This window comes from Salminus brasiliensis, chromosome 25, assembly GCF_030463535.1.
Source record: "Salminus brasiliensis chromosome 25, fSalBra1.hap2, whole genome shotgun sequence".
NCBI lineage: Eukaryota > Metazoa > Chordata > Actinopteri > Characiformes > Bryconidae > Salminus > Salminus brasiliensis.
In genome coordinates this window covers 16,068,751-16,089,260 of record NC_132902.1, presented here as the reverse complement: position 1 = coordinate 16,089,260, position 20,510 = coordinate 16,068,751, and the positions used below count along the sequence as shown (strand labels likewise).

The following is a 20,510-nucleotide window of genomic DNA, read 5'->3' as shown; positions in this document are numbered from 1 at the left end:
GCAGTTGAAAAGTTTCAGTGGCAGTTTTTGTAGTGACCCACTTTTACTGTTCATGTTCATAGGAGGGAGCTTAAAAAGAATTGACAAATCACAAAGCACCTAATCAGTGTTTACATGTACTTGTACATGTACTTACTGGTATAAACAGATAACACAGAGAACTTCAGTGATTGTAGCAATTTGATGATCAGACAAAACTTAAAAACAAAACAAAAAGAAATATCTTCATTCTCATGGAGCATGTCATAAACATTCTCCCTAAAAACTAAACAGAATACATCAGTGAAACCTATCTGAGCACTATGTTAACACTGGCAGAGAGATTTGTGTGTGTGTGTGTGTGTGTGTGTGTGTGTATGTATGTGACTATATTCTTACATCCAGTTTGGGCAAATTCAAATATTGAATACTACTAACTGTATTACAACCCTAAACTATGAGAAATCCTAGTTGCGGCAAGGTGTGCTTTTCATGAAATGAGGTTCCTTTTATTACAAACATACTTTTGGTCATAATTATGGTCAAAAAGCTCTATTTTGACTTCATCAGACCACAGTACTTTTTCCATCTGGAAACTTATTTAACTTGTCTAGATGTTCTAGATGATACTTTGAGTTGAGTGATGATATCACAAGTAAGGTTTCTTTCTTATGACTTATCCAAGAAGATTATGTTTATGCAGGCAACACCGCACAGTCGAATAGTGCACCCTAAAGGTTGATTAAAACATAACGCTAAGCATTCCTGCAGATTCTTGGCAGTCATATGGTGAACATTTGCCTTGCTTGCCAGCATATGAGTTTTCCTAGTTTTTCATATCTCATCTTGACCTCCACAGTTCCCCTGAACAATCTGCACCGTAGAAAAGACAAGCTGAAAACGCTTGACTATTTTCTTATAGCCTTCCTCTTAAGTATTTTCCTAGAGCCATCTTGCGGGCACTGATTACTTACGATATTGGATTTTCAAACAGGTGCTTATACAAGCCTAAGTTGGACAAATGTAGGTACATTCATAAGAAAGGTTAAAGAGTCAGAGACTATATAAAGCTTGTAAATCTGATTCAGCTGCACAAGACATATTGTTGATTTTGGTTTGATTTTTTTTAAAAAGAGATGTGAACCGTTAAATGGTCCTTTGCCTTTTTTTTCAGTAGTTCTTTAATCTGATCTTCAAACTTTCTTGTATATCGTTCTCTGTAGCACCAAAGACGGTTGCACGATTGTTACTAATGAGTGCTGAAAATGATTTTTCAGTACTTTATAAAGGCCTTTTTGTTCAGAGTGTACCGAGAATCAACTACTGTTAAGTCAGTCTTGAAATCTGCTCACAGTATTAAAGCACAACAACTTTTGTGATGTTGTGCAGCTTTTTCATCTATAATTGTCTTTTTTCTTTTTTCATGCTAACAGTTTATTACTAATTATTTGAAACCTTCAAAGTTGTACAGCATGTCCAAATGTTCATTAGAAGGCTAATGAAGGCTTTAAGCTAACTTTAAGTTTTGTGCAAATGCACACACAGTTTGTGACGTCCCTATAGAGACGTTGTGCTGATAAACTCTCTGAAGCAGATAAATGTAAAACTACTGGTACCATGCTTAATGCCAGGTGTTGGATAGAGAGGTATAAAGGTTTGTGGAAAACAATTTCCACAGCACTGAGATGTAGAGTAGAGGAACTGTGTTCTCTGAGATGATGGGAATAAGTCAGGTTTCATAGTTTATTGAGCAAGTCATAATTTATTAGGCACTCACGAAAGTGTCTAATTATTGCATTAATTTATTAGGAAATAACCTCTTGGAATGACCTACTCTCATAGTTAGACACATATAGTCGGCTAACTAGACTGGTATGTTTCTGAAATTTAATTTTCTTTGACAGAAAGTATTATTTATGCTCACAAATGCATTCCTTTACAGCAGGGGTGGAGAGCTAAATTGACAACTGCCTGATGAGTTGAATCAGGTGTATGTAAGCAGGAAAATAATGTGGCAACAACAACAATCCGAAAACTGTGCAAATATATGGCATTCCAGAACTAAAACCTCCCACACTGGTTTTACAGAAACTGTTACAATGTAGACAAGCCTCACAACACTGGCATAAAGCTATGCTATTGCTATGAGGATTTAATTGCATTCCTGAATGTTAGTGAGGGCAGGGCGTTGGGTGATCACCACCCCACCTCATTCCCAGCTCGCTAATTCATCAAAAGTATGAATGTGACATTTTTGTAGTTTTTATAATCAGTGCTAGAATTAGTTTATATAATTTGCTGATCCTTGAGCTCCCTCGGTAATGGTAGTCTTTTGGTGATGGCCAGATTAAAGTGTAAATATGTAAAATGCTGTTTTCCTCTGATATTACTATATAATTATCAGATTTGGTGTTATTACATTATTTATATCACTGTAGTTACACATATCACTTTGCAGAATTCTGTTATATGTTCTTTTTTTATATCTTTGCCATGTAGACAAAACCTCGTACTTACAAAACTTCAAGGGAAGTGAAGGTATAGTCATTTTGGAGCATTTCTATTGGTCAATTTGTGAAATGTTGACACATTGTAGGGAACAACTACAAGGGTTAAATTATGCCAAAAACTATTTTCTTTTTTTGTATTATATGTTATATTTGTATTATTTATGTATTTATATCTGTTTATATTTATATCTCAAGATCAACCTTTAAAATAATGCAAAACAGCTCCTTTCCAAATCAAAGGTCTGCCATAAAGACACATAGGGTTAAATGGCATGAGGAAATATTAACCAAAAAGTTAGAATTTCTCAAAACAACGAGAGAGCCTGATACAATCTGTTTGATTTCAGTAATTCCAGCAATGAGGCAGTGATCCTGCAGAACACACCACTGGATGTTTAATTAGGAGGCCTGTTTGAAAGTGATCCTGAAGGTCTCGCTCAGGAAAAGCCATTAATTTGACATTTCCTGGTGGAGAGAGATCTTTTTAAGCTTCCATTAAAACTTTCACTACACTCACACACACACACACACAACAGAGAGAGTGATCGTTGGAATGCAACCTGCTCCACTTTCACACAGCAATCTGATGCTTATACGCCCCACTGCTTTCGGCTAGACCAAATCAATTATGGCACACTCTGCGGCCTACTACTGTTAGTGATTAATGCCCAGACCCTTTCAACACGTCCTGTCAGTAAGATCCGATTTTAGGCATGTTTTCCATCTTTCATCTTACAGGCGTGTTTTTATTAATAACTCACATTAATACACACACAGACACAGACACAAACACATGCATACACACACAAAAGCTGCCAACATTGTGCAGATGCCTTACGCAACCCCCCACTAGCGCAGAAAAACAATATAAAGCACAATGAGGCCAAAGAGATAAAAGATGGAAAACAAATGCTAAATTAGAATGGAGCGAAGAATGGTCCATTAGGAGCTCTAATAGGATGTAGTGAATGACTGCGACAACATGACAAAGTAGAACAATACGATAAGAACTAATAGTAATTCTTATCAGGAATATGGTAAGCATTACTCCACATGCTTAGAGCAATAACAATGAAATATCTTTAGCTGAAATACTGAAGAACTGTTTCAAACAAATACACTGTATGTGGAGATCCATCACCAAATCATTTAACAAACCAGCCATAGCAGGAAACAGCCAATTCTGAGGCAAGTGACAGATGTTGGCACAATCTAGGTCTTAACTTACTATTCTTGAGAAGCTTTCAGTGAACCTCCAATGAGGCCTCACTTTAGCAGGTCACTAAAGTGCAGTCAGTGACAATACAACACATGGTACACCACTGAATAAGAACGGTCATGCAGAACTTCACTTTTAGGGTTCGTTTATGTTTGTTTGCTTTGTTCTCTTGGTTTGTACCAAAGCCAAAAATGATCCACTGTTGCATTTTAGCTCTGGTTCGAGTTCAGTTCAGACCGACATATTTAACATTGGCCCATGTGAGCCATGATTGGGAAGATTGTACAATGTACATCTGGTGACAATAACAGTAACAATATCCACCATGAACTTTTCTGTACTTTATTTTAACTGATAGAGCAGTGGTTCTCAAACAGGTCCTCAGGGACTCGCAAATGGTTCCGATTTATGCTCTAACCCAACCGGCAACAAAAAGGGATTGAGCAAAAATATGGACCATCTAGAGGTCCTTAGAAGACCAGTTTGAGAAGCTCTGTTCTAGAGCAGTAAGCTACAAGAATCTGTGCTAAAATGAAATATTTAATTGTATGCTGTGCTGCCGTTGCATTAGAAGACCAACATGACCGAATGATGCTGTGAGTGAACAGGCAGACTAATTGCCAGCCTAAATGTTGTAAGCCCTGCCCACCAGACGCAAAAATGTGAACGTTATAAAAATTATAACGTTCACATTATTAATAACCTGCTAAATATACACTGATCAGCCATAACATTAACACTGGTGAAGTGAAAAATATTGATTATCTACTGTGGCATCTGTGAAGGGGCGGATATATTAGACAGTAAGTGAACAGTCAGTTCTTAAATGTGGTGGGTTAAAAGCAGGTAAAATGGGCAAGCATAAGAATCTGAGCCATCTTGACAGATTGTGATGGCTAGACGACTGGGTCAGAATATCTCTATAAACATCAGTCAGAGCTTGTGTTTTTTTTCTGGTGTGCAGTGCTCAGTACCTACTAAAAGTGGTCTAAGAAAGAACAACCAGTGAACCAATGACAGGGTAATGGGCTCCATAGGCTCTTTGATGCAATCCATGGAGACCCCACCTCACAACTTACAGGACTTAAAGGACTTGTTGCTAATGTTTTGGTGCCACATACCAAAAAGGCAAAGACAAAGAGAACCATATTCATCGTTATTCATCGTGTTGTGCACAGATGAATGTTTGACTCCACCTTTAATCCAGCCATGCAGTGAACACACACATACACACTATGAGCGGTGGGCAGCAGAAAGGGTTAAGAACCATGCTCAGCTCGCCGAACCCGGGTATCAAACCCATAACTCTGACAACAGTAGTCTGCGGCTTTTAGACGCCACCACTGTCTTTTAGACGTCTTTGGAGTCCATGCCTCAAGTTGTCAAATCAGTTGTGGCGGCACAAGGGTGGTCCAAATGTGATGGCTGATCTGTGTATATTTTAAAACAATTTTAATAAATCTTCTATCAGCTCATATTCCTTACCCTCTGCCTCTTCTGTCACTGCACACACATACCTATATGCCCTCAGGTTGCCAGATTTTCAAAACCGGCATCAATACTCACTCATATGCCAATTCATTTTTAGGCATCATACTTCTTCCTTCACTGCTTAATAATAAGTGAATACTGTGATTATTAGTGGAAATAGAAGGATCACATTCATGATAAGTCCATACATGCGCTGATATATATATATATATATATATATATATATATATATATATATATATATATATATATATATATATTAATACATGAATAAATTGTGTGCATAAGTGAGCAAAATGCATATTCTGTGTGAGGTTGCAGAAAAGACAAAATATTATCCTAAAATATAGGCCAGGTAAGCAAGTTTTGGACAAGTCTCAAAATTAAGTTTGGATAATTAGTTTTTTTTTTATGATTTTACATTGCAGTGGCTAAAATACACCAAATCTTACACACATATGTTACTTTTCTGGTCAGGAATTTGATTGGGATTGTCACCTCATTTATGTAGTCTTGATATAATTGCATTATCCTACCCATTTCATTCCAGAAATGGCAAAAATGGCAAAGATCTGACAATCACCAGCCTCCACCTGTGTTGACTTCTAATTACACACTTTTCTTTCTGCTTTCAGAAGTGATATCACACCCCCTTCCCCTTCTCCCCACTGCCACCAGTTTGGTCCTGTTGGCTGCCCGGGTCTAGGCTCCGCCCCCTGCTTATAAGTTCGGCGGGATCTGCACAAGTCCCAACGGGACCTATGCCAAAGACAATCAACAGTTCTAACTTGCTAACATTGTTCCCATCTCAGTTATTGTCAAGATTAAATTTACAATTAACTGCCCTCATGTCTGCAGTCTTCTGGTGAAAATATAAAGACACCTGACTACGGTACAGTGCTGATATACTGCTCGACGAACAGGTAAGCATGATAAAAACAGCCATGTTTCCAGTTACTATAGCCACCCTGCAGAATCCTTTCATTACCACCACTGTTTTCAGACTGTTATAGCAGTTTCACTCCCAAACCTTTCTCAGGCTCTATGCTATTCTGACCCTCCGACTTCAGTGAATCAAAGTTAGTTTGCTGGAAGCAGACCAAGACTTTTGGAGGATCACGGTTCAGTTTGTTTGGGTAGGGGTGGAGTGAGCACACCTGTCAAAATGGACTGAACAAAAGAGAAAGCTCAAATTGTCTGCCCTAGGGGTACAGGGTAGGTCTGACAGTGTCCTACATCATGACACATAAAATGCTGAAATGACACATGTAGCTGAAATACTCAGCTTTCCTGGAAAAAAAACAGGACGTCTCGCCGCCCTTAGCGGAGCACCATTGTCCTCTGAGCTGCTCTTGCTCTGATTAAGAGGTGCGATGCTACAAAACAACAGCAAATCACATGCACAAGAAAGAACAGGATGTTAGAGTATAGGAACAGGATAGAACTCTTGGAACTCACGCATAGAACTCTGCAGCTGGCGTTCTGTTGTACTTGGCATAGGAGGATCCACTACCCATGAGCGAGGAGCTATTGATGAGCTTGGGGTCTTTGCACAAGGGGCTGTTCCATGTGTTGTTACAGTGCTGCCAAGGCAGTTCACTTGTGAATGAGGAAAACAGGTAGTACAGAGACCAGGCTATAATGACGTTGTAGTAGAAGCCCACGTACAACGCTATGATGATCACGGTGTAGCCAACACCTGTAGACACAGAACATAGCCTCTGGTAAATGCTCAGCATGACCTGACATTAAAAAAGTGCACAACTAAGCTCAGCAAATGTAAAAAATGTAAAAAAAATCTGTAAAATTTACAGTATTTTTTTCACTATAAAAAATATATGGTCACAATAAACAGTATGTTTTTTGGCAACCATAAATTTTAGATTCAAGGGCTGTTTTGTTTACAATATATTACTGTGAAACTACCATGAAATTACTGTAAAAATCAAGTCTTACCAACTAAAATTTTTTTGTGAACCACAAAAATTCTTTCATTTCTTAACTGACTAATAATAACTAGCTATAATAACTATAATAACAGTATAATCCTATGGTAATGCAAGAGTGACACTCAAAAGCACAAAAAATGGTAACTAGCTCTTATAGCCTTCAACATTAAATCCAGTTAGTCAACCATGGTATACTACATAAATGTACAGCCAAAAAAGGTGGCCTGGGTGTAATGACTACACATTGGCAGTGACTGAAGGTGGTGGGGACACGCCCAGTATGCAAATAGATGATTCCAGGAGCCAATGGGAAAGGAGTTTTACTTCAAAACGTTGCACAATCAAACCCACTGTATATGGCTGATACAGCACAGCTGACTCACAACACGTGAGAAATAATTAAATCCAATAGTATTTTGGCTGATTTGTGCATTTACAGTATTTCACTGGCAAAGAAACTGTATTTAACCTTTTTAGTGTGGTTTAACAGCTTTTCATTATAAAATTTACGGACATTTTTGACAGTGTAAATCAGCGACTGAAGCTTGAAGAGAATAGAGAGATAAAAAAAAAAAACAGACCTTTGAAAACAGGGCAGATCTTCCACACTGTGGCTGCACCTTCCCGGTTGTACTGGCCCAAAGCCAACTCCATGTAAAACAGCGGCATCCCCGCAATGAACAGGAACATGGTGTATGGGATCAGGAACGCTCCTGGAGAGACACATTGTATGGATTTTAGCATTGCAGACACAGAAAGGAAAGACCTCTTAAAACAAGGGTGGCAGAAAGAGTTCTTTGTGGGACGGTCCAGGGGAACCAGTTCCTAATAACAACTACAGTGAATGGGTCTTCAGAGAAACCTCTGATTTTTGTGTGTGAAGAACCTTTTTAAAGGTTAAGAACCTCAATGTAAATTCTTCTAGAAAGAACCCTTAAATTGCTACGCAACTTTTACAGATGATTCATTAAACCTTTGAAAGCTTCCTCACACTTGAACATCTCTTTTTCCAACAAGTTTATTCAGAGAACCAATGTGGTTCTTCTATAGCACCATTTTTGGCACCTTTTGTTTAAGGTATACCCGTAAACAGAAAAGGTGCTACAAAGGGTTCTTTATAATAATGCCATAGATGTAAAGGTTCTTTACCTATTTAAAGGTTCTTTACACTTACTTACACCGATCAGCCATAACATTATAACCATCGACAGGTGACGTGAACTGATTATCTTCATCTACAGTGGCATCTTTCAAGAGGTGGGAAATATTAGACAGCAAGTTGTTAACAGCTGACACGTTAAAAGCAGGTAAAGTGGGAAAAGTGCTTCAGAACATCTCCAGAATATAAGACAGGGCTTGTGGGGTCTGTTCTTGGACCACGTTTGGTAGGTAATGACCACTATTTACTGGAAACACCCCACAAGACCTGCCTGATACTTTGGAGATGTTTCGACCTCACAATTTACACCTAGTCAAAGTGGCTGAGACTCTTAGGCTCGCCCATTTTTCCACATTTTTAACACACTGCCTTCAAGAACTCACTGTTCACTTGCTGCCTAATATGTCCACCCCTCATCAGATGTCACTGTAGATGAAGACAGTCTATGCTTTTCACTTCACCTGTCAGTGGTTATGTTGTGGCAGCTCAGTGTATTAGCTACAGGTTAAGTGCAGCTTTTGTTAAAGTTTCTCTTTCCAAACTGTTTGTTAATAATTTGTTAAAAGTACTATGGCTTCATTCTACAGATAAATAGTCTTTAAAAGGGCACAGTGGAAATAGAAGGATCACATTCATGATTACGGGAACAAGTCCATACATGTGCTGATCCAGTACACAGAACAGAGTGAAGTCACCTGTTTTAAACAGTCTGCTGAGAGTTTATTTAAAGGGGGTTATTTTGCTCTGGACGGGATAATACCATAATACCACAGCCCCCAAGTCATAATTTTGTGGAAAGCCCTGAAATGTTCCATCAGTTCCTGAATCACTCTCCAAACAATTGCAGCACCGGCCTGCCGGTCAGCAGTAGCCTACAAAACGGGTGCGGAAGATTTATCCCAAACACAGTGAGCCAGCTGGTTGACTCCTGTCTATAAACTACAGGTAAACATGGAGAAGAAGGTATTTTGCCTCACCCAAAGCCTTATTTTATGTGAACTATTGGTTTGACCCGGGTAAGTTAGGTTAGTATGGGCAGAATAAGGTCTAAGAATAAGCTTCAGTTCTTCTGAGTTATCTTAAAACTGCAAGCATAACGTATTGATAGAGTGGACTACACACTGGACTACAGACTTTGGGACATCAGGTGAGGACATTGTGTTAGATTATTAAATCTGTTCATTTGATATTACTTTTTACAGGATTTACAGAATCTTCAGAGCTATTTTACAACTGCATGCACATGTTATTGGTAGGGTACATTACACACGTGGGACTTGTGTAAATAAAGGACTGTGTGTTACAGGTATTGGTAATAGGACATACATGCCATAGTCTGTTTATGATGAAGCTTTGATTTTGATTTAATTATCCAATAGAAAATAATTTAATTTATATTTACAGTATCTATCCACACATCTATCCTGACATCTTGCTTCGTTTTAGTCAGGGATGTTATTTGACCTGAAGGAAATAAGGTAAATGTCTTGTAGACCCTGTCAGAAATAATGTCTCAGAAATGTCTTAACAGTAAAGGCTTTAAAAGAGTTTTCCTAGAACTGCAAGCCACGAATCATTTAACAGGTATAGCATCCTTACTGTATGCTGAGGTCCTTTAAAGTAACTCTGCGTAAGGGACAAGTTCTATCCCCATAGACTACATCAACCAAGAACCTATATATTTTTTTAAGAGTTATAGAGATGTTAAGTTTGATATGGTTAAAAAATAAGGAAGTAAAGTAATGTTTTTTTTTATATATATATATTTTATTTAATATATCTGTCCTAGAACTCTATGTTCTAGCTTGGAACGATTTAGAAATCTATATTTTGAAGAGTTAGAGATGCTAGGTTTCATAGGGCTAAAGTATTTAATGTCTACATAAGGTAAACATTCTGTTCCTAGAGCAATTTAGGAACCTGTATTCTTAAGAGTTTGAGATGTTAGGATTGACAGAGTTCAAAATTAAAGAACGTATAAAGTAAAGGTTCTATCCTCATTAAGAGCTTTCCTAGAACCCTATGTTACGACTAAGAACCGGTCAGGAACCTATTTGTTTTAAAGGGTGTGCGATGCTAGGTTTCATAGGACTAAAGATTAAAGGTTCTAACCCATTATTTATTTAATCTAGAACTTTATGTTTAGGAACTATTTAGGAACCTGTACTCTATATTGTTGAGATTCCCGAGTTCTAAAGTTTGATAGGGTTAAAGATTGAAGAACCTCAATGTGAGATAAGGGTTCTATCCCAATTAAATATCTGTTCTAACCAATAGCTTATATTTTCAATAGGACTAAACCAACAAATGAGTGACCCTACATTGACCGGATAGCCTGTACACCTCCATGTACTCTATATCCTGTATAAAAAGCATAAACACTGGGTTTTACCTCCTCCGTTCTTGTAGCACAGGTAGGGGAACCGCCACACGTTGGCCAAGTCCACCGCAAAGCCTACGACGGACAGCAGAAAGTCCAGTTTCTTGCCCCATGTCTCGCGGTCGTCGTGCTCGCCGGTGCCGGAGGTGTGGTTGCGCCCGCACGTACCCGCCACGCTCGAGTTGGTGTACTGGACGCCGTTGTGCTCCTTGACCAGGATGAGCTCCACGTCCTTCTTCTCCGAGGTGTAGGGCTTCAGCGGAGCCACCGAGGACAGCTTGTGCTCGGGCATCACGTGCACGTTCATCGCGGATCGCCGGTCGCGCGCCGCTCCGGGAGCTCGCCGCGCTCGCGCTCTCGCTCTCGCGCACCTGATGGTGTGGCGAAGGGGAGACGGGAGCCGCTGGTAGTGATGATGGTGGTGATGATGATGATGAGGAGGAGGAGGAGGATGATGATGATGATGATGGTGGTGATGATGAGGAGGAGATGGAGGAGGAGGAGGAGGAGGAGGAGAAGGAGGAGGAAGAGTAGAGTGGAGAAAGCGCGTCTCCGCTGAGACACTCTGCGTCGTGGAGAGGTGGGGACGGCTCCTCTGCTTCATCAGCTGCACAACAACATGAAACACGAACAACAGTAAGAAAAGTTTAGCGAGTGACAGAGAGAGCGAGAAGCGCGAGACAAACTAGAGTCTGTGAAGCACGAGCGAGTTTACATATGAGTTCTGAAAGCGCAGAAAGAGCGCGTGAGCAAAAGCAGATGCAGTAGAGCAGTTCAGCGAGCGACGAGGAAAAGATTAAGCCCTCTGTGTCACATCTACTACTACTGTCCTCTCAGCGCGCCTCCAGCTGCGCGGGCTCATGCTTTGGATCAGATCAGCCTAAAAGCCCTGCATGCCTTCCCTGCGCGCTCACAGTCAACAGGTTAGGGTAAGCCTTGCTGCCCCGCTGCTCTGCTGCTGCTCTGCTGCTGCTCTGCTGCTGCTCACACTCAGCGGAAGTTTGAGTGTAGTTCGTACTTGTCACGCAGAGAGGCTTCGGCCATGGCCGGCTGCTGCCGAGCTCCGGATGCGAATGAGCTCCTGCCCATCCTCATCCCAGCTTAAGTGTCCCCTCCCCTGGAGCCAGAGGCAGCGCGATCTGGGAGGATAGGAGTCCACAACCTCCTCTTCCACGTGATGTTTTATATGTGAGCATGGGGGATATTTATGTATTTCTTCATTATTATCTTCATCATTATCATAATTGTAATCATTATCATTGTCATTTTTAGTATCATCATCTATTTTATCTACATTGGAGTCCTTATCATAATCATCCTCAACACCATCATCTTCATCTTCTAAATATTTTCATCATCATCATCATTAACACCTTTCTAATCATCCTCACTTGTACTATCATTGTATTATTTTACTTCATCATCATCTGCACCATCATCACCATCATCACTATCATCATCACCATCATCACTATCATCATCATCATCATCTGCACCATCATCACTATCATCATCACCATCATCACTATCATCATCACCATCATCACTATCATCATCACCATCATCACTATCATCATCATCATCATCTGCACCATCATCACTATCATCATCACCATCATCACTATCATCATCACCATCATCACTATCATCATCATCATCATCATCACCATCATCATCATCTTCTTCTTCTTCATTTTCTAAATATATATTTTTAGGAAATTACCTTTCCTTATCTTCTTCTTTTGTAGTCATTATAATCATCATCATCATTATCATCATCATCATCATCAGCATCATCATCCTCATCACCATCATCTTCTTCATCTTCTACATATTTTTAATCATCAACACCTTTCTAATCATCTTCACTTGTACTACCATTGTATCCTCTAATTCATCATCATCTGAACCATCATCATCATCATCATCATCATCATCATCATCATCCCATCATCATCTTTTCCATTTACTAAATATTTTTATATATCAACATTAATCCTAACATTTATAATCATCTTCTTCTCTTGTACTTTCATTATAATCATCATCATCATCATGATCATCATCATCATCATCATCATCATCAATCATCATCACAACATCATTATTTTTACACTTCCACATCATTATCTTCATCATGATCTTCATCATCTTCATCTTCTACTTCCTGTTCCATCGCCATCAACTTTATAATAATCTTCTGCTTCCATCATTTTCTACTTCATCACCAGCATTAATCTCCTTATCTCATTGTTGTCATCTTTTTATAACTGCATCATCGTAATCTTCACCACACACCACCATCATCATCCTTCTTATCATAGTTGTCTTCTTCATCATCATCATCATCATCATCATCATCATCACTTCTTTATTGTTACTTTTCTTTTTAATCTTTTTCAGCATCATCATGATCACCATGATCTTCATCATCTCCACCACCACCACTTCATCATCTTCAGCATAATCATTTTCTTCATCATCATCATCTTCTTCTACTACTACATCACCCTTACATTCATTTTCTCCATCATTATCTTCAGCATCTTTTTCTTCTAATAATCATCTTTGTAATATTTTTTCTAATTCATCGTCGTCACCATTATCCTCTTCTAATTCATCATCTGCAGCATAACTTTTACTTCTACTTCATTATCATCTTCAAAATCTTCTTCTTTTACCTTATCACCATCATATCTTTCTTCTGCTTCTTCCTATTTTTCTTCCTTTTTAGTCTCTTTTATTTTTCCCCTTCCTAATCAGAACCCCCAGATGGCAGCTTATGCCTCATTTGCGGTGCTAACAGGCTGGACTTTACCATGCTGGAGACTATAAACTCAGCGTGATAAAGTCAAGCCTGTCCAGCCTAGCCTGTCAGTGCAGCGGCTTTGCACTGTAGTCCAGACAGGCAAAATGCCGGGTAGCGCCTAAAGAGGAATGTTTCCCATCTCCGATCCTCCCATACACAGTTTCATCATTTCCTTGCACCTGAGTCACATCATTGATTAATAATTAAGCGCTTATTCAGCTAAATCGGGTGTGTTAGAGCAAGAAAACATCTTCTTGACACTACTAGAGTCAGCAAACACAGTTTTAAGCTGTAGACGGAATGTCACCGTGTTGCTGTCTCTGCACCCGTGCCCGTACGCTGAGCGAAAGTTTGAGAAAGATAAGACCTTCTCAAAAATGTTTTATTCTTCCTCCTTTAATTGCCTGTTTCTCCTCTCTTCTTCTGCATAGATTCAATTACCTGTTTTCTAAGAAGCGGTAAAAGCATTGTGTTCCATGTGTAATCAAATCCCACACAGCTTTAGCCAAAGGCTACGATTTCTATTAGATATGGGCGATCAGTTCATCCCATTAAAGTCAATGAATGTCCCTTTAAAGCTATCCAGTGCTTCTTTTATGAAACCTTTACAGGCCTGTTTTGGGGGGCTTTTGTTGATACTCTGGCAAAGATTAGATAATAAAAGTAAAGAACCTGGTTATACAAGCTGATTTATGCACTCATTAAAGGCACTTGCTCTTCTCTGGAAGTTGGAATCTGTACATGCTATTTCAGGACGTTGGGTGGGAGAAGGTGACCCCAACGAGGGTCTCGGACAGACAAACAAACAAGATGTCCTTGCACTGTGGCGTAAAGCACCCTATAAGCTTGGATCGTCCACCATCATCAATCTGATGAGCACTGTCCATTTTATCAAAGGCTGCGCTGATGTGGAGATAAACTCAAAGCCAAGCACAAGGACAGTTTTATAGACACTCCTAAAAAAACAAGCTCAAGACTAGCTCAAAAAACTCACTCCGAAGTGAAGTCATTTAACGTAGCATTGATGGACTAACATGATGGTGCTGTACTTCATGTCTTACACATTCTATATCCAACATCCAACATCCTGACCTCACTAATTCTCTTGTCACTGGTCAGAAGCTTTTCCTGGACACTAGACAGTTACTCCAACAGTTACCACAACAAAAGCAGGAAAAACACTGTTTAATACCCTTGATTTGAGAAGAAACAATGAATCAGTGGGTGTCCCAATACATTTGTCCATATAGTGCATTTACATCATAGAGGTTGAGGTTATTAAGACTTATTAAGATCTATGTCAAGTTAATACTACTAGTAGTACTACTACTAATAAATGAGTAATAATAATATTAATTACTATAATAACTTTTAATAACTATTTATATTTTAATTAATGCATTATGTTAATACTGGGGGTGGATAACAAACACCAATTTTTACACTTTATAAATGTGGTAATTTAAATAAATAAAAAACATTAAAAACATTAAAAGTAGTGGCTGGTAGATTGTGGGTTCAAGCTCTGGCTTCAGCGTTTCAATATTTACCACCTCTGCAGTGTGAGATGTGTCATGGGCACAATCTTTCTTCAGAACTTGGTACTTCAAGGTGCGTCACATGGTTTCTTGCTCCATTTTGCCCTAGCAGAACTGTTTCCCTTCCTCAGAAGGCTTGTGACCATCAGGCCAAGTTCCTTTATGGCTGCCCTGTGTACTTTGCCATGATTCCTTAGTCTACAAAGGAAGCTAGATAGACAGAGGGAGATAACAGAGAAAGAAAATGAAACAAAGAAGAGGCTTGAGAGCAGGATCTCCCAGAGGGTAGGCCAGAGGATGCAAAAGTCAGGTGATGGACAGCCTCGGGGTACTAGGTCAAAGGTCACTAATTACACTAGGCAAATTGGATAACGCCATGGAGCTGGACTTATTGAATTATTTTGCATAATTAATTTCTGCTTTTTTAGCTCTTGCTGTCTATGGCCTTTCAGAATCACAACCTTGCAGATACAATGAAGGAATATATATTAAACTGTAGGGTACATATAAGGTATATGGTGTACATGAGTCTTGTTGGTGCGATACTGTAGCAGGTAAGTATGCAGAACATTGGCATACTCAAGTGTGTTACCATGCCCACATAAACTATGCTGTATGCTCAAAGCTTTGCAGACACCTGCTCATCCAACGTTCCCTCTCAAATCTAAGTTAGGATTTGATTGCATTTAGCCACAGAAACCAGGTAATGATGTTGGATGACTAGATGATTAGTTCTAGATCAACAAAACATCACTCTAAGTCTTCCCCAAGACAATGTACGGAGCTCCATCCAACTTCAGAGAACTTTCACTGCTCCACAGTCCAAGCTCTTTATAAGCTTAATAGCTGATGCCTGGCATTGGGCTCGTATAAAGCTGCCCTAGAGCTCATCATACTGTGTCAGCAATGGGTGCACCTTAAAGTAACTGAACTCACTAATTAGAATGGGTGTCTGGATATTTATGACACATACAACATATAGTGTATTTTGCACCAACCTTCAATCTTGTGGGCTACTATGAATCTATTCAATTTAAACTGGAACATAATTTTTTTTTATTTGTTCATCGAATTGTACTCCTTTTTCTCCCAATTTGGTACTACCAATTAACCCACGCCTTCGTAGCTCGAAGGGCCCGAAACCAGGAGGGTAAGGATTTAACATGTGTCTCCTCCTCCGCCAACGCAGTGTCTACCCGCTCTAAAAGAGCACTGCTAATTGTGCTCTCTCAGACTCCGGCTGCTGATAGCAAGGCAGCATGGCTCGAATTTCTGACTTGCAGCACATTGTACCGCTGAGCCCCAACGTTCACTGACAGTGCGAGAGTAGAAAGATGTTCTGATTCAAGTTTACCTGCCACTTTCAGCTTGGTTAAAAGAGTTTTCTATTAAAACCCATTAAAATCCATTAAAAAATTTAAGTGCTATGATGCTTTTGAGAATTACTTGTGAATTTACTACAAAATCTTCTCAAAAGCCAGTTAGAATTTGTAGAGAGTAAAAAACTGTAGTTATTACCTTCTTTACTTGTTGTCATTACTTCCTGCACTCTGAATATTACTCCATTTCAAATTTAATAAATGATGGAAGAATGAATCCCACATAATCTGAACTTCAACAACTGAAAGCAACTAGGGAGATATTTTTATTTGGTGTTACTGTGGGCAAATCATCTCTCAGCACACTGCAGCTGGGTCAAACTGAGCATCACCCCCGCAGCAATTGACTAAATCAACTCAGATCCATAAAACACTTGTGGCTCTGTATACAGCATCACAGCCAGTGTCCAAATGAGTGAACAGCAGATGTCCACTCATTCGAAATAAATAAATAAATAAACAAACAAAAACAGCATTATCTGTTATTCTAATAACAGAATGGATGCAACCTTTATTTGAGTGTTTAGGCATTGTAAAAAATAAAACCTGAAAAAGCATTGCTTTAACATTAACATTATTTGATATTAATATTATTTAGCATGTAAACAATGTCAGAGTTACCAGAGTTTACAAATAAATCTGTATTACGTCATTGCAGTGTTTCTTAGTTGTTTAAGGAGCCAATGCATTATTAATAATAATATGTAGTTTATCTTTTTTGCACAACAACAGATTTGTTGATTTGTTGCCGATTTGTTGCTTCATCTTATGGCCTTTATATGGATAAGAACCTTACTTCAACACTACAGAATGTGGGATACATGCTGTAATATCAGTTAACCCCTTAACACAGCAAGGCTTATTACACACTAAGGTGTATTACTCAGTAACTACAGGGGCTTCTGTACAAACTGGTGGGGCTATTCTTTGGTAATAGAAGTTTGTATGACAATTTTGCCCAGCTGGTGAGCCATAGACTTTTTAAGGAATTAAAAAGAGCAGTTACTTTGAAAGCAAATGGTATATCATTGGTATATTGCATGTTCATGGCCTGCTGTTGAGGCTTGCCTGTCAGCCTAATCAATCTCTACACTCCAACTTGCACGAATAGCATTCAAAAGACACACAGAGGGGTTGAGTGGAAGACAGATGCTAAGTATAATCTGACTGCATTTTCAGGCCCTGATCAATTAGTATGTAAACGTAACGTAGCAACCCTGCTTTTCAGTGTAATGTCCAGCTCAGATCCACAGCATCCTCACTGGCTTACACTCTAAACCAGGAAACTGGAATCACTTCCTTGGAAAGCAATCAATCATTCACATCACCCTGTAAGACAGAGACCAAATTCAGTGTGGAATTTGACATTTTCTTACCTGGCTCTTCTGCAAGAACATGTTCATGCCTGTGAGGTCTTCCAAAATGGGACTGAATAAATCAACATGGTGTTGTCCAGCAGTTTCAGGGAAGGGTGGCGTCTGTTTGTGTCTTCTGGTCTTAGAGGTGACGCTAAGGCCTTTGTCCCAGCCTGCCAAGGCCATGCTTTTTTCTTAGATCAAAAACAAGCAGGGGATCTACAAACTGTGTATGTCTAAAGAGATGGTGTACAGGAAGCTTTGTGAGCTTGCAAAACATCTGTGGTATGGCATTTATTCTTGAAAAAAGCCACACAATTACAGAGAGAAACATGACCAGACAATGAGTTGTGTGTTTATTAAGTACATCTACCTTAGTAGCTACACTTACTGTATAAATCATCGGTTACTTCTACCATATAGCTGCACTTCGTAGATATGTTTCTGGAGTTTTGAGATACTTCCCATTATTTTCAGTTGCTATGTTTAATTTTTAAGCCACTGTAATTTTTAAGAAATGTTCTTGTTATTTTTAACAAATGTCTTATTATTTGAAAAGAAATACGTATTACTTTGAGATGATTGCGCAATATTTTTAGATAGGTTTCTGATGTTTTGAGTTTATTTCTTATTTTAAGAGAAACCTCAAGATGTTGAGGTCTTTTTCTGTTGTATTGAGATGCTTTATGGTTTAGGGTTTTGAATATTTTCATCTGCAAGAATGAGCTAAGGTAGAAACTGTATGAAGGTGTATCTAAAAACTACTGTACTGGTCCCCCACCCAAGCAATATTTAATATCTAAAAACTGGCAACTCTGTGTAAATTATGTTAACTATATAAACTGGTGTACATGGTGTAAAGTACAGTTAGTGAGCATATGTCACCCCGAGAGATAGAGAGGTGAGAGAGGACATTCACATAACACAGTCTGGCACTGGCACCTTAGTCTAAAGAGAAAGGTCATGTACATATGAATAAAACTAAAATAAATGCAGAGTGCACCAAGGATGATTAAATGTGAAGAGTGTAATGGCGGTCACTCTGCATGGGAAAGGCCTTGGCTGCAAGCAATGTCCCAATACCTGCCCATATACTTGGATAGAACCGTTGGTACGTTTTTGCAGTGGTTTCGCAACCTGTCAATTAGCCGTCCAGCTCATCAGCGCTGACCTTTTTCAGGCAAGCATCTGATCAGTCCCTCTTTCATCTGTGTCGGCAGACAACGGCTCTCAGAGACCCCGTTAGCCCAAACACTTGTTGGGTTTGTGCAAATAAAACCAGATTAGTGACATTGATTGTGTACGATTTGACTGGACAGACTGAACCTGGGGCTGCAGCGAAATGGATACAGCAATATCAAGGAGAAGAAGGAAAGTGAGGAGAGAGAGCCAACAATGTTACTTAATTGATCCCATGCCATCTCATCAATTGTGATTAAAATGAAATGGGCTCCTCTCCTCTGAAAAGGTTAAAACAAATTGATGGTGCAAAACGCAGCTGCTAATCACAACGTGCTGAACAGCAGGGCTTTAATGAAGTGAGCGTAGCTCCATCCTTCATCCGGCAGGGCCTAACCAGAGAGAAACATTAGGCTCCTGTAAGACACTGCACTCATCATCATCATCATCATCATCATCATCGACCCACGCTATTCATGCGCACACACGCTGTCCTTCATATACAGAAGTACTGGAAATGTTTCTTTTCTGCATTACTTTTTAAGTTTTCATTACAAACCATATTTTTATAATGATATTTGACATTCTAGTATTTGGTACATTACACCCTCTGTTGCTTTGATGATGTGAGCTGGCATGAATGTGATAAGTTTGTGCAAAAACTTCTAATAAGTAGATCGACTGTCGTTCAAAGAAAGATTCTACCAAATATGACCATAATGTACTTAAAATGTTAAATATTAATGTTTAATTGGGACATGGACATGATAGAAATGATTAATTTAAGAATACAATGAATATGTTTCGGAGGTTTGAATGAAATACCAAATGTATTTAAGTAGACCTCCACTGTGTAATAACAGCTGTTTATCCTGGCATTTTTGTTTGTCTCTCTATGTGTTAGTTATGGTTCTGTGTAGTAGTTTTAGGTTTTAAAATTGTGTTGCCACAGCCATGCAAAACCCTTGTATATCCAAAAAGGTAACTATACAAGAGAAGGAAAAAAGCATCAGTTGATTTCAGTTGATTTCATTCATCATCAAAAAAGTGAAAAATGGAGAAATATGTAGCTACAAGATTTATGTAGCAGAAATATATATATATATATATATATATATATATATATATATATATATATATATATATATATATATATATATATATATATAATTGAATAATAAGCTTTGGATTTTGCCTGTAAGCCTTAATATGATACAAATATTCAGGTTTTTTTAAGTCTTATATAAACCAAGCAAGCTTCTTGTCTTGTTTATTGCATATGAAACAGCAAGCTAAATATCTTTAAATATCTTAAATATAAATATATCATTCAGCCTATCCAGCTTTAGTCAGAACTTGGCATTACCCATTTTTTTTTGCTGTAGGACTGAATCAGCTCAACCATGTGGCATCATGAGTCCCACAATTTCCACTTGGTTTATACATCAAATTTTATGAGTAGCGGAGCCTTAACAGTGAAGGTACCCTTTAAACTCTGTTCCAGGCCGCTGTATCTTTAAACAGGTGCCTATCGGTTTTCTGCCTGTCATTGTCTGACACTTA

General features: G+C 38.8%; 1 protein-coding gene across 1 annotated transcript in view; it reads right to left on the bottom strand.

The window, feature by feature from the left end:
• Nucleotides 1-11,752, bottom strand: part of slc6a2 (solute carrier family 6 member 2) — a 42,001-nt gene extending 30,249 nt beyond the window's left edge. Inside the window, exons 1-4 of the mRNA XM_072670941.1 lie at nucleotides 11,706-11,752; nucleotides 10,700-11,294; nucleotides 7,730-7,861; nucleotides 6,658-6,898 (exon numbers count right to left, since the gene is read on the bottom strand). Of these exons, the coding sequence (XP_072527042.1) occupies nucleotides 6,658-6,898; nucleotides 7,730-7,861; nucleotides 10,700-11,291 (965 nt within the window). The 5' untranslated portion in view covers nucleotides 11,292-11,294; nucleotides 11,706-11,752. The remainder of the gene's footprint in view (nucleotides 1-6,657; nucleotides 6,899-7,729; nucleotides 7,862-10,699; nucleotides 11,295-11,705) is intronic.
• Between the last annotated feature and the right edge of the window lie 8,758 nt (nucleotides 11,753-20,510).